The sequence below is a fragment of the Natrix helvetica genome, assembly GCF_964273705.1.
Source record: "Natrix helvetica genome assembly, chromosome: 2".
NCBI lineage: Eukaryota > Metazoa > Chordata > Lepidosauria > Squamata > Natricidae > Natrix > Natrix helvetica.
In genome coordinates, this window is record NC_138552.1 from 219365078 (window position 1) to 219379012 (window position 13935).

Consider the following 13935-nt stretch of genomic DNA (forward strand, 5'->3'; position numbering starts at 1 on the left):
CATGGGAATGCAAGCTTTGGGGTGTTATCTCACTATCTTGCTAATAGCAGAATAGGGTTGTTCTCTATTTGTTATTGTATGCAGTTCCTATGAGATTTTCTTATCATTTCCACCCACAACAATCATAATCCTTACCTTTTTTATTGCATTTCAGAATCTACCTAAACATACATTGTAAAGCCAATGTGGCTGGATAGATTGTATTTGGGAATCTGGCCTTGATTTAATATGAGCATATAGGGAGCTAATTTTAACCAATATTCCTTCAATTATTGCTAAACAGTAGTTTTAAAACAATTGAGGTTTTCCAAGACAAACTATTGATCCTGGAGGTCAGAACAAAAATGCAAAATATTTCAGTTACCAAATAAAGAGAAATACATTAATTTAAATGTGTTTTTACCAAAAGCATGTTGACCTAATAGGGTCAAATCAATATTTTGTCAGGAAAGGACAAGCTTAGCAGACTACCAAACTGGAATGAAAAATCTGAGTTGAAGTGCTATCCTTTTAAAGGTCGAATTTTGTTTTATGCAGGCTTTGCTGACCTGTGGATTTCTCTGATCTATAGAGAATGTGTTTTATTTTATTGACCGTGATTCTGCCCTGAAGGTTTTTCAGATTTCTTATGAATGGTTCTGGTCCTGTTTTTGTTTTGTTTGTTTTTCTTTTTGTTTCTCATTTTAGGACTTCAGCTTTTCCTGGGATAATATTGGGAACGTGAAAAGACAGAACAACCTGATCAAGGCTACAAGAATCCAAAGAGCAAGTGGCAGCATTCCAAAATCTTGTCAAGAAAATTTCACGGACTTATCCAGGCAGTTGCCAGGAGTCATCACTTAAAGACACACAACACAAGGAATTAATGTATCAGAAATTATAGACCCACCACCACACACCCACAAATAGTAGTCTTATTTCAAAAGGCCATGAAGCCCTGTTCTCTTGTTATGGGCATTGCAGAATTGTAAATTGGCTTGGTTTATTTTTGAAGGTTTATAAAGTTATTATTGTCTTAAAGTTGCTTCACAACTACCTTTTAACATTGTTATATCAGTTATATTTGTTATTCTTTATAAGCCATCATGTCCCACAACTTACCCTAGTCTTCTTCAGATAACTTGCAGTCTTAAGATGTGGTGAAGAATGCTATATTATCACTAATGTTGACATAACACCAAATTGCTAAACCTAATTAGATTCTGTCAGCGTATATTCATGAACTGGAATAGGGCTTAGAAACAAGGTCAGAAACAAGGGAACCGAAACACTTTGGAGCCTGGGCATGGCTTAGCTATGTAGCTCTGAGTCTGTGCTAAAGCCAAAGTCATCTGCTCTGAAACTGAAACTGACCTCTGCTTGTGTTTGTTTGTACTCTTCATCTCATTGGAAGAACCACTCTTGGTATTGTATATATGTCTCGTGTTATTATGTTTATAAAGAAAAGCTAATGAATCCTGCTGAATCAGTTACCTATGTGTGCTTTCTGGATTTCATTTCTGCAACAAACTCTGACAGATTCTATATGAAGATTTTGTGACAGAGTTCTTTTGAATGCTATGCACAGCCCTATTTTTTTCCCTTGATTTTAAAAAGAAAAAGAGTTTGATTTGGTTTTTATACTCAGAAAAATTACTTTATATTCCAACAAGTGACTGGATTGCTTAAAAAAATTAAGCAACATGGAAGCTTTTCTGCCTTAAGAGACTGTGTGTAGAGAAGATGTTTCAGCAGCCTGTTTTAGGGAAATAAAAGTGGATGGCAATCTTAAAGAGGCATTTATCATTTATCATCTGTGGTCTTGGAATTGTAGATCCCGTTTAAAAAGAAATGGCATGGGTGAAATCTTCCTAAAAACTAGAGTATGCCTTTACACTCTCCAAGTAATATCTCCCTGAGTGCTATCTTTTAATAGCAAAGATAATGGATTTTTTCTTTCTTTATAATTGCTTCTCATCAGGAGTAGGCAATTTTCTGATGGCTGGGGACCAGTTTTAAATGTATTGAGAAAGCAGGAAGATCTTTTTAGAAACTTTCTTATACACATTAATCCTATCCAAGACTATGCTTGCTTCTTGACTTAGTCACTTATTCATTCATTTATTCCCTTTCTTTTGAAAAGCAGTTGAATATATGGTGGTCTGTAGCTGAATTTTGACAATGAAATCTTTGAGGTTTGAAAAAAAGAGTCTGTATGATATTTGCAAAATGCTCTTACTCTAGGTGCTAGATTGCTAGAAAACTGGGATGCTCTGGAACACCTTGGCTTAAAATGACCCCTGTCTAGAGGCAGTAATTAGTTGGTTAAAGGACTGAGTCCAGGAATAAAGCTCATTTCAGGACAAAATACCTTGAAGAAATTGTCACCATTTGGATTCATTCCAGGATAAGCCTGATAATCTACACATATTGCTGATATTAACATATTGTGTACTGGGGTGAAAAGTTGTAATGACTACCAAAGAGGAGTATGCACATTTTATTTAAGATCAGTTAAAATGAAGTACATTCAGTGCAAACTGTTCCAAAAATTACAACTTTGCTGATTATGTTGTACTAGGCACTACATATTGGTTAATGTAGAATTCATTGATTAAAACAAAATTCTAATGTCATTAACCATTAAAGCAGATTCTTACATAATTCATGAAGCAAAATGCTGACTTTTTATTGCTTGCTATAGTTATATATCGGAAGGAGACAAAATACATTTTGCATTAAAATATTACAATACTCATTGCTAAAAGGTTTTACAACATGCCTACTTTAACTTTAAGTTAACTTTTATTTGATTTCTAGACCGCCCCTCTCCCAGAAGGGACTCGGGGCGGTGTACAGTCATATTAAAAACAATAAATATACATAATATAAATATAAAATAAATATAGGTGTGGCTGGAGGAGGTAACAATAGTTTACTGTACAATAGTTAAAGTTAGATTTAAAATTTAAAAATTTAAAAATACATTAAAAAACACCCCTAAAAACTATCCCAGGATAAAATATTTGCCAGGAGGTATAAATGGGACTATAAGTGGGCCAGGCCAGCTAATTGGAACAGGTGGGTCTTAAGTTTCTGTCGGAAGGAGCGGAGGTCGGTAGTAGTTCTGATATCGGGGGGGAGGTCATTCCAGAGGGTTGGGCCCATCACAGAGAAGGCTCTACTCCTAGGCGCCGCCCGTTGGTGGACAGCACCCGGAGGAGTCCCTCCCTGTGAGAGCAAATTGGTCGCAGGGATGTATGCGGTAGGTCTTGTACTAACATGACCTGGCAACTGTCTGCTCCTCTTGATCTTCCCCATAACAAAAAACATCCATAATCTAGACAGCTATTAAGTTACTTAATCTAATTTACATACCATTCACAAAACTTCAAAGTCATCAGGCAATGCTTTAGAAAGAAATGAAATCTTTTAGATTTGCCGTCTGCAGTACTTTTTCATTTGCAGAAAAGGTGCAGTAGATGGGTTTCTTAATTTATTATCCTATCTCATACCTAATTAGCTGTCTCCCCCGCCCCCCGCCCCAATGCTCCGGGACAATTATGAATCTTCTGTTGCACTGGCCTAATTTAAGATGAGCTTGATTTACATTTTCCTTTTTTTTCCTTTTTAAAGAAGAAAATTACAATTAGCTACAAGCTATCAGCTTCCTAAAACTGAGAGAGGGTTCTGACAGTAGTGCCTTTAAATAGAATGTGGTATTTAAACCAGGAAAAGAAAGTTGAACACATGATACTATTGGCTTAACAGAAGAGCCATTTGTGGACAGCACAATAGATGACAGGGGACAATGAGTTATCTTGGACTTCCCAGCCTAGGAAAGTAAAGCACTGCTTTCCTAGGCTGGGAAGGAACTCTGAATTGGGTCAATATGGTATTTTCAAATCAAGCTTCACTTTATTTTGCAGATCACTGAAGCAAGGCATCCTGCTTGAGGTTTTGCACAGACCAAGAAAACAGTAAACTTCCATTTAGTTATTTAGAAAATGTGACACAATGGAATGTATTTTTGTAAAGTGGATGTGAGATCAAACACATTTCAGGGTTATTGGGAAAATTGATTGTGCCATCAATTCAGTATCAGCTCTTAATGGCTACATAGATTTTCTGCATGACAGTCTGCATCTAACCTGGTCTTCCAACAGCCACTCCCCATTGCTAATTGAGTCTATCCATCTTGCTGCTGATCATCCTCTTCATGCTTTTTCTCTCTTGCCAGTGTTCTGACAATAGAGAATTTGTGAGATAGTAAGAAAAGTCTTGTGCCTCATCCTTTTTTAAATTCATGTAGAAGGAGTATTGTATCTGAGCCAAGGTACCTATCCATGAAAGTAATTTTCTGCCCAGTTATTGGACTATAAAGGTAAATTGGAGCCAAGGTGCAAATCTGAGTCTAAGCATTCATGACAGTTAAAGCAACAGGCTTTCTCATTCAGGTGTGCAGGCCACGACTTCCCATATGTAAAGTAGGAGAAAAGCTCCAAGGCTGCATGGAGATGGTGTCCAGCCCATGGACAATGGCATACAATTCTGAGCATAATCTGAAGTCCATCATACTGAACGTAATTTGAAACCCTTAATTATTTCACCTGACATACCTCACAGGGGTTCAGAAATTATTTAGCATTTCAAGATTAGGCTAATTATTTGGTGGTAGAGCCAGGAACAAGCCTAGTCTTGAGAACAGAAAATGCATATGCTTTATTAAGTTGATAATAAATTATATTACTAAATAAATGGGAGCAAAAGATAAGGAGATAAAAGATAATGAAAGGGAGGCCTGAGCAATTAATTTCTATAGGTTTCTTTCAGCTGGCGGCTCCTCCTGGCAGGGATGCATACAGTATACAGAATAAAGTCATCTGATACAGGATAAGATTGTTCCACACATTAAATCCAAACTTCCATTCTCACATTTCTTCCACTTTCCTTAGATTGCTCTATTTTTCCTGATTCTCTGGTTCCAGAAACCCTGGGAATTAGAGCTAGACAAGAGCTGCTCCATTCTTCTCACTGAGAGAGAAGATACAACACAGGCAAACATGAATGTCCCTTTCATCTTTCTGAAGTCCACTTTAGAAGATTGTTTCTTTGGAGTTTGACCAACTTTCTGATGGTCTGTCAGCTATCTAGACTGACAAGTTCAGGTTGGTTGGAGAAGGTTATTATGTTTAAATTTTTCTTTAACTCTTTTGTGCCTGAACTTCCTGGGATGGGATTTCTCCTTACCCACTTTAGGACAGCATTTCACAAAAGAAAATAAGTTTTAAAAAGTAAATATATTTAATAAGTTTTAAAACTATTATTTTCAACAATCAAAACTTTAAAATGGTTAATATTTGCTGCATTTTTTATTTTCTCCATGTGTAATAGCCCAGGATATAGTTTGCCAAAGCACACGTGAACCAGTATTTGACCTACAGAGTTGTTGGGAGATGTTTGAAACCTTTCAGTTTCCTGTTCCCCCTTCAGTGTTCAGAAACAGCAATTAAGAAAGGAACTCAGACAAGAAGTGAATTCACAGCAAAGAGGGATGTGAAAGGAAACACACACACACATACACAAAGCTAGTGTCAAAGATCTCAACTGGGAGGAAAGGAAGGGACATGTAATAGGAAAGATTGGCTAATAAACAGGACTGAATGAGGCAACAGAAGCAGGGAAGGAGGTATAGAAAAGATACAGCAAAAGAACATTAACACTTAGTATCCCTCCCAGGCAGTGACCAAATCTGAAGGGCATATTGGTATTATTTCAATAGAATTCAATGATATATTGATTGGTGGCAATCAAATCTCCCCCAGGCTTATCTGAGTTATCTACCTATATTCTATTGCAATAAAGCCGATTTGGAGAGTTGGAACTTCCTTCTCTATATGTTGCATCTTAGTTTGAAGAAAGCAAATTTGTGAATTTGGGATATAGATAAATATATACTTCCTTTACTATAACAAATGCGTTTTACACCATTATATTAATTCTGCAAATTTTGTTGAGAAACAGTTAAGTACATGTTTAGAAAACAGCAACTCCAATGCAAATGTTTGCACAGAATTCTGGAGCAAAGGAATTAGCACAGGACAGAAATGGTAGTTAGGCCACAGTCCAATAGAAGGACGCTTATATTCTAAAACATGGGGACCTTTTGCAAAATAATCCCTTTCAAGACTTTTTTAAAAATTGCCCTTTGGTTAATTGAAACTATTTTTAAAATACTGTGTTTCTGATAAGACTAAAACTATATACAGCAGATGACATATTTCATTAGTTCAGTTATTTCCATTCTTATCTACAATAGTGTAATATAACTGTTGAAACATTTTGTTAAAATGCAAATTCCAAAAATCATGAAACATGTTTGAAGATTAATTTAAGATGGAATGTATCTGCCCCTAATGAGCCATTCCTGAAATCATACTACTCAGAGTACATCATAGTTCATATTCTATAAGGCAACCGATCTCAATTTTTCACACTTTAAATATTATACGTATAAATATTAATATGGCTACAGTATTTCATTACTGGAAAAGGGAAATTTATGTTGAAGGGAAAATATCTGATTTTTTTCTTTTATAAAAAGTTTTTTTATTGAACACAAATTAAAACATTGGACACAGTGTAACCATCCTGGCAAAATCTATGCCATACATGCTAAGATATAAAATTATACATTGTAGCTACCCTGCTTTTTAACATTTGATATATTCCGTATTTACAAATATAAAAATATCACATTTCCAACCAATATACATTTTCACTATTATAATTTTAGTCTCCATTTTATGAATCTTAGCCATTGCCTATTTTGGGTCTTTCCTTTTTTGTTCCAACCATCGATAAAATTTATCCCAGATCTTATAATATTCTGATTTGTCTTTTTCTTCAATTCCCACATCAATTTATCCATTTCCGCACAGGTCAGAATTTTCCTAATTATTTTCCCTTCTTGTGGAGTTTCCCTGTTTTTCCAATTTTGGGCAAAGACCATTCTTGCTGCCGTAATAATATGTATTGTTAAGTAAATTACCCCCTTGTATATTTATTATTTATAATTCCCCAAAAAAATAGTTCCGGTGTGAATTGTATTTCGTCTTCAGTTATCTCTATCAGCCACTTTTGGATTTTCTGCCAATATTATTTTGTTTTTTGGCACGACCACCACATGTGGTAGTAGATTGCCTAATTCATGGTCACATTTCCATATCTGCTTATTTCCATGGGGTTCCCAACCGGGGGTGCTCACATCCCCTGGGGGTGTGAGATAATATGCCAGGGGATGCAAAAATTTGGATTTAGAAGTTTCAAACTTATAGTATACATCTATAATTATATGCATATAATTATGTTTAAGGGGTGCAAGAATCAGAAGCGTTCTAGGGGTGCGGGATATAGAAAAGGTTGGGAACCCCTGCCTTAAATAAAACATACTAACACACTTATTTCTTCAAAGCTTTGCAGTTCTAAAAAACTGCTGTTGAATTCCAGCTAACTTGGATGAGTTCAGCTAATTCCATTAAACAAAAAAAATCCAAATCATAACTAGCACACTAGCTTAAGGCGCTGAGAAAAGCAATCTCTCTGTCTTAACATAAGTGAATTATTCACTTCAAATCATTCTAACCCCAAATGCTTAAAAAAGTCCTGCATGAAATCCCAGAGGTAATCAGATTAAGGATAACTCAGTGAATTTGAAGGAAAAAGATGCTCTGGAATAATAGTACTTTATGTTCTTATTATTTGATACTTTCTAGCATTTATCTGCATCAATGATTAATTACATTGACTTTGCAATGTGAAAAGCTATGTTTTCAGAAAATCAGTTAATTTCACAGTAGAAGAGATATAATTTGATAGTACTTTTAGAAAAAAAATATTGCAATTGCCGTACCTGATAGTTTTACAAGAATCCATATCTTGCCATTTTCTATTTATAACTGTCTTGTATTTTGCCATTCTTTTTACTTTTTGCTCATCAGAAAAAAGTTATGAAAAGGAAATTCTGCGATCATTCGTTTAAGTAGTTTCAAGAAATACCATATGCAATAATAAATTGCCACCCAATGTTCAATTATTCTGAGCAATCTACAGCAATTATATTACAATAAAATCAGTAAAACATAAAGATGTTATGTTCCAAATTTGTATAGTAATTGATAGATTTGTTATTATTACCAATTTGTATAGTAATTGATAAGATTTGTTATTATTACCAAACATCTTGGCAAAAATTTAACACCTGTGCACGTACTGATAGTTAACAATAAACACACAAAATCATAGAATTTGAAAGGCTACATAGGTTATGAAGACCAATCCCTACCCAGACAGGAATCTAAATTGAATAATCAGAGATACAATTATAGCTTCGCAGTCTTTACTTGAAGATGGCTTATCACCTTTTCTGATTGATTCCAGTCTGCTGCTCTTAGCATTGGATTTTTTAAAAAAACATTTGTAGCATTTGATTAAAATGTTTTCTTGTAATTAATTTTGAAATAAGAGAATAGATCTTGATATTTTATGTGACATCTTTCCAGGTATCTAAAAAGTGCTTTCATATCTCACTTTAGTTTTTTCAATGCAAACCATAGCCACATTCTTTCACCTGTCTTCTTAGGACTTAATTATTAGTCTCCCATAATCCTCTTAGCCATTTTCTGAATCTACTCCAATTTCTCTGTATCATTTCTAAAGTGTGTCCAGTGTCCACACAAAAAATGTAGCCATTCCTAACCCTCATGCACTTTCAGCACCATTTGCGTAGATGTGTATGGGTATATCAATGAAAACATGTAATTATTAACTAAGGGTCATTGATTCAAGAAAGCCTGCATAGAAAAAGCACAAATACGAGGTACAATTAAGTAGTACAGTCTTTATTGTCATTGTACAAAATAAATTCAATTAAATTGGTTTTAACCTCACTGGTGCAAAATTATAGCGGAAACGAAAAAAGAAAGAAAAAGAAAAAAACTAGTCATACGTTTCCGCGTGTGCATGTAGTGATTGTGGTTGTATTTAAAAGTCTGGCAGCCCAAGGATAGAAACTATTTTTAAACCTTTAAGGAAAGTTAAGTGTTCGTTTTACTATTTATCATAACCAGAAAGCAATGATCACATGCTTAATGTTTAATTCTCCAAATTAAATAATTTAAATGTGCACGGATTGTGCACATCATTCAGGAGAATATTATGATTATAGTACCATAATAAGAGATAAAAACCCATTAATCAAGTGGGTGACTTTAAGCTAATCAGTATCTTGCAGCCTAATCTATTTTATGGGGTTACTGTGAGGATAAAATGAATAAAATAAAAATAAATAAAATAATAAAATAAAAAGACTTCCATGCATACACATATTACATTATCAGGGGGAAAGCAAGAGTTATAAATACAAACACATTCATTTTCAGCTAGATTTCTATTTCTTCTCACTGTGGAGTGTTCTGCACACAGAAAATGAGTAAGTTTTGAAGCATAAAAATGCTAAAAGAACCCTTTTAATTATCCCTTGATAAACAAAATATTACAAATCAAACTTGAACCATTGGATTCTATTCTGCAGCAAAAATGGAGAGGATCCTTAATACAACCGAATCCCATTTTCCCACGGGAGAGGACTCCAAGTTTACAGATCCCAAATGCTTCAGCATTAAAACTGGTGTGTTAACCCACTCAACCCTTTTTTAAAGGCATTTTATTTTATTATCTTGCCTAGTTTAGTATTCTTGGACTCTGGATAACAAGACTACTGTATCAAAAATGGAAGGACATTTCGATTGTCACCATGGATGAATGGCTACAGAAGTTGATGGAGCTGGCAGAGATGGCTAAGTTTTGGTTAAATAAAAGAATACAAGTACTTTTCTTGTTATATGGAGACCGCTTTTATGGACTTTGTCCTTGAGGTGGAAAAAATTAAACTTGGTTTTGGCTTTTACTGATTAGATTGGTTTGTTTTATAGAAATGACTAGTTTATATTATTTTGGAAAAGTATTCTACTGCAACACAGAGAATCGTATGTCAGCGCTTTTTCTCTTTACTCTCACTCCCTTTTCTTTTCCCCCTTTCTTCCTCACTGTGTCCTAGTATTTGCTTTCATATTTTTGTATTTTATTCTATAATCTAATAAAAATGTTTTTTTTTAAGTATTCTTGGTCTCTAGAACTTTTAAGAAGTTATCAGCACAGGTAGCTTTCACGAATCGTTAGCGTCCGTCCAGACACCGTCATCCCGATAGGATAGCACAGTATTACTAGCCGCAGTCGAAGTATTCAACTCGTAGTTCTTGTCTCCTCGAGCAACTGGCGCAGTCTAGACCTTCAGCCTGAAGTCTACGGAGATTCTCAGTCATCCTGGTCATTGTTGTCTACAAGTTGCTTTTTTAAAGAGGCAACTGGACTTTCTGGTTTTTATTTACTTTATTTATTTTGACAAGCATGCATAATATAACAAATATAAGTATAAACATGATTATGAAAACAGGAAATGGATACGAATAAGTGGGGACAGTTATTCCTTGAAGACGATCTCATCCAAGTAGAGCTGAAGAAGCTTCGTTGATGAGAAGCGAAACGTCTTCAACGAAAATCTAGAAAGTCCAGTTTCCTCTTTAAAAAGCACCTTTGGGACTTCAGCCTGAAGGCAACGTCCGCCTTTCGGAAGCGTTCTCGAGCATCCCAGGGCTCGGCGCCCGCGCGCGCACGAGGAGCTCGCATTCCCAGAGGTCTTTGCGGCCTCCCCCCCCCCCCCACGCGCTAAAGCGCAGCGACGGCAAACCGTCGCTAGACAACGGAGGGCCACCGCTTCCATAGCAATCATTATACACGGGGAGGCCGCGTCCCGGCTGTCGCGCGGTTTGCCTCCAAGTCTCGCGAGAACCGCGGCCTTCCTGCCTTTGAGAAGCCATCTGGGGCGCCTTCCCGCCGGGCTGGCATGGAGGGGGGCGATGGCTGCGGAGAGCATCTGTTTTCGTTGGAGCTGCTGGTGGAGTCAGCGCGCGTGCAACACCGGCTCCTGCCGTCGCTGCTACCGGACAGCGGGCCCTTCCTGCCGTCCGTGGCTCTCCGGCTACTGGATTTCCCGACCCTCCTGGTCCACGCCCCGCGGGCCGCGTCCTGGCCGGTGGTGCCCTTCGGGCGGGGCAAGTCGTGCCTTTTCAGGCTGCGGCCGGACGCTCTGAAGGGCCTCTTGCGGCGCTCTCCGCTCCACGCGCTACTGCTGGCGCTACCTCCCAACCAGGGTCCCGCCCGCCTGCTCGGCTCGTCCAGCATCTCTTTGGCGGCCGCCGCCGAGGAGTTGTTGCCTGGCTCGGGGCCGGCGACTGGAAGGGGCCACTTCCCGGTGCGCGACCTGCTGGGAGAACCAGTGGGGGAACTGGCGCTGAGCTACCGTCTCAACAGCCTGGGCTCCTCGGCCCTAGATCACTTCGATCAAGGGGCGGCGGTGGACGAAACCCTCTCTGGAGACTCTCCGCGAGGGAGAGCTGCGGAGCCAAGGCTCAGTCTGGAGTTCATCTCGGAAGGAGAGGAGGAGCAGGACCCTGCCCCCAGCCGGGGGTCCTTAAGCAGCCCTGATACAGACCCAGAGCTCTTTTCCGGTAGCTCAAGTGGAGAAGAAATCGCAGGAGAGCTGGACAACAATGCCTTTTATCCCCCACCAATGTATTATAGTCATCAAACGGAAAGTTGCTTCCCCAGCCCTACAGCAAGAGTGATAATCATGGCCGCTCAAGATTCACTTCCCAAGGAAGGAACTTCTTTACCTTTTGTTAAGGAGGAGCCTGTAGTTAGTGCTGAGAAGGCTCTGTCACCCTTACTCGGCAGCATACCAACACCGAGTACTTCAGAACAGCTTAGGCAGTCTTTAACTCAGTTGCCTCTACTGAATGCTTTGCTGGTAGAACTCTCCTTGTTAAATAGCCAGCCCCTACCACCAGGACCCTCTACTGTGCATCCTCAGTTGGCATGGCTATATCAAAATGCAGAAGATGGTACAAAAATCTTACCCTGTAATGGTAAGAATCTGTGTGCCTGCTGGGATGATAAGAAGAACACCCCACATCGCAAAGAAAGAGGAAGATCACCTAGTCCTAAATTAAAAAGAAATCGCCCAGATCATTTAAAAGGCATGTCTTCTATCTGTCCTGGCAAAACCTGTACAAAACCAGTATACACTGACAGACCTGTGAGCCCTGAAAAAATTAATACCAAAGAAAGTTCTCTCACTAGAAGGAAAATCTCTAATGGGATGCCGAATACATTAAAGCTTCGTGTTCAGCGATCCAGTCCAGGTATGTTGAAGGTTCATGAAAAGAGAGAATATCGTCGTAAAAAACTTGGCGACATATCGTTTGAAAAAAAAGGTAAAAGCTCTTTGACTAAAGAAAAAATATTCAAGGGCTCCCTTGACTATAATCCAAAGTCTTCTGGGCAATATGATGAAAAAAGCATCTATGATCAAAATGCTCAAATTAATGAAAATGTTGAGACTTTAATACAAAGCAATGTTGGCCGGAATAGCGCTATGACCACAAAGAAAATAAACTCTCGTATTACCAAAAAATTTGGAGCCAGTTGTATGAAGAATAAAGACAATGCCAAAGGGAAGTACTTGTATGAAAGTGTGGATTCTAATTATAAAGAAAAGAGCTTGGAAGTCCATCTGCCAAGAGTCTTTTTACAGGACACTGAAGCCCTTGAAAATCCAGTAGATGCTGTGATAGAAAAATGTTTGCAACGTGACTGTAACATTCCATATATATATAAAGATAGGCACACCAACAACTTGGAAAAGAGTCATGCACGTCAGAATTCAGATAGTTTAATAGTTACTTCTGAAAATGCAGCCTATTCAGAAGATTTTACCAGTATTGACAGTTGTGGTGAAAGCTTTGAAGCTCCAGAGAACAGTCCTGGACCTTTATCTATAAACTCAGAACACAGTCAGTCAGGCATTGACTCCAACTCTAAAAATTCCAGAAGTCTTCCTGCTAAATGTATTTCACCTCTTCTTCCGAAGGTTTCAGCTATATCTCCTGTTCAGACTTGTAAAAAGACATACAACTTAAAATCTAACAAAAACAAATTAGGCATTGGATTGAACACATTTGATGATGATTCCCTTGCTAGAACTTTAAGAGACCAACTTGCAATTCATGAAAAGGAAAAGGAAAAAGTTACACAGACTTTTGAGGACGAACGAATACAGCCTGATAAAAAGTGTAACATGGTAAAAAGCCAGTCATCTCTACAAAACAGCCATTCTGCAAGGACATCTCAAGTTAGTTCTTACTTGCCCTCTAGTATGTCTGACCTTGAATTTAGTGGTCTAGAAGAAAACAAAGCACCCGGCAACGAAAAAGAAGATAGCTTCGGAAAGATGAATAATACAAATCAGTGTAAACATATCAGTGAATTAGTAATAAACAAGCTTCCAGGATACACAATGTAGCAATCAATAGTAATGGTAAAATCGAAGTGAAAATGTTTTAATGTTTAATAAGAAAACATTTTAAAGGAATTTGGACTTTTTTTTTACAAGTGTAGGCTTTGCACAGTGTTTTTCAGATTAATGAACAACTCACACTGCAGCTCTGTGCAGCTGGTGGTTGTCTTTCTTTTCTTCCTTCCTTTCTTTCCTTCTTTCCTTCTTTCTTTCTTTTAGCTGTCTCCAAGTCATCTACATTCTGTGATTAGCTGCATCTGAAATTCAAGGGCAGTTTGATGTAGAAGTTTTCTGTTCATATAAAAATCTGTTCTCATTGAGCATAGGAAATCATTTAGTGTGCTTAAAGTAATTCTCCCAATTTGTCATTTGTCTTAATTTTTCTTTCAAACTAATGATAAAACAAAAAATAACTAAAGGCCACTAGAAAAGAAGTAAACTACAGTTGATTGTAGACTACTTAAGACAATAATACTTAAATA

General features: G+C 37.6%; 1 protein-coding gene across 1 annotated transcript; it reads left to right on the forward strand.

The window, feature by feature from the left end:
• The first annotated feature begins 10751 nt into the window (after positions 1-10751).
• On the forward strand, positions 10752-13704 carry MAP10 (microtubule associated protein 10). Its single transcript, XM_081943040.1, has one exon. The coding sequence runs from the start codon at positions 10943-10945 to the stop codon at positions 13457-13459; it is 2517 nt and encodes an 838-aa protein (XP_081799166.1). The 5' UTR covers positions 10752-10942; the 3' UTR covers positions 13460-13704.
• The last annotated feature ends 231 nt before the right edge of the window (positions 13705-13935 follow it).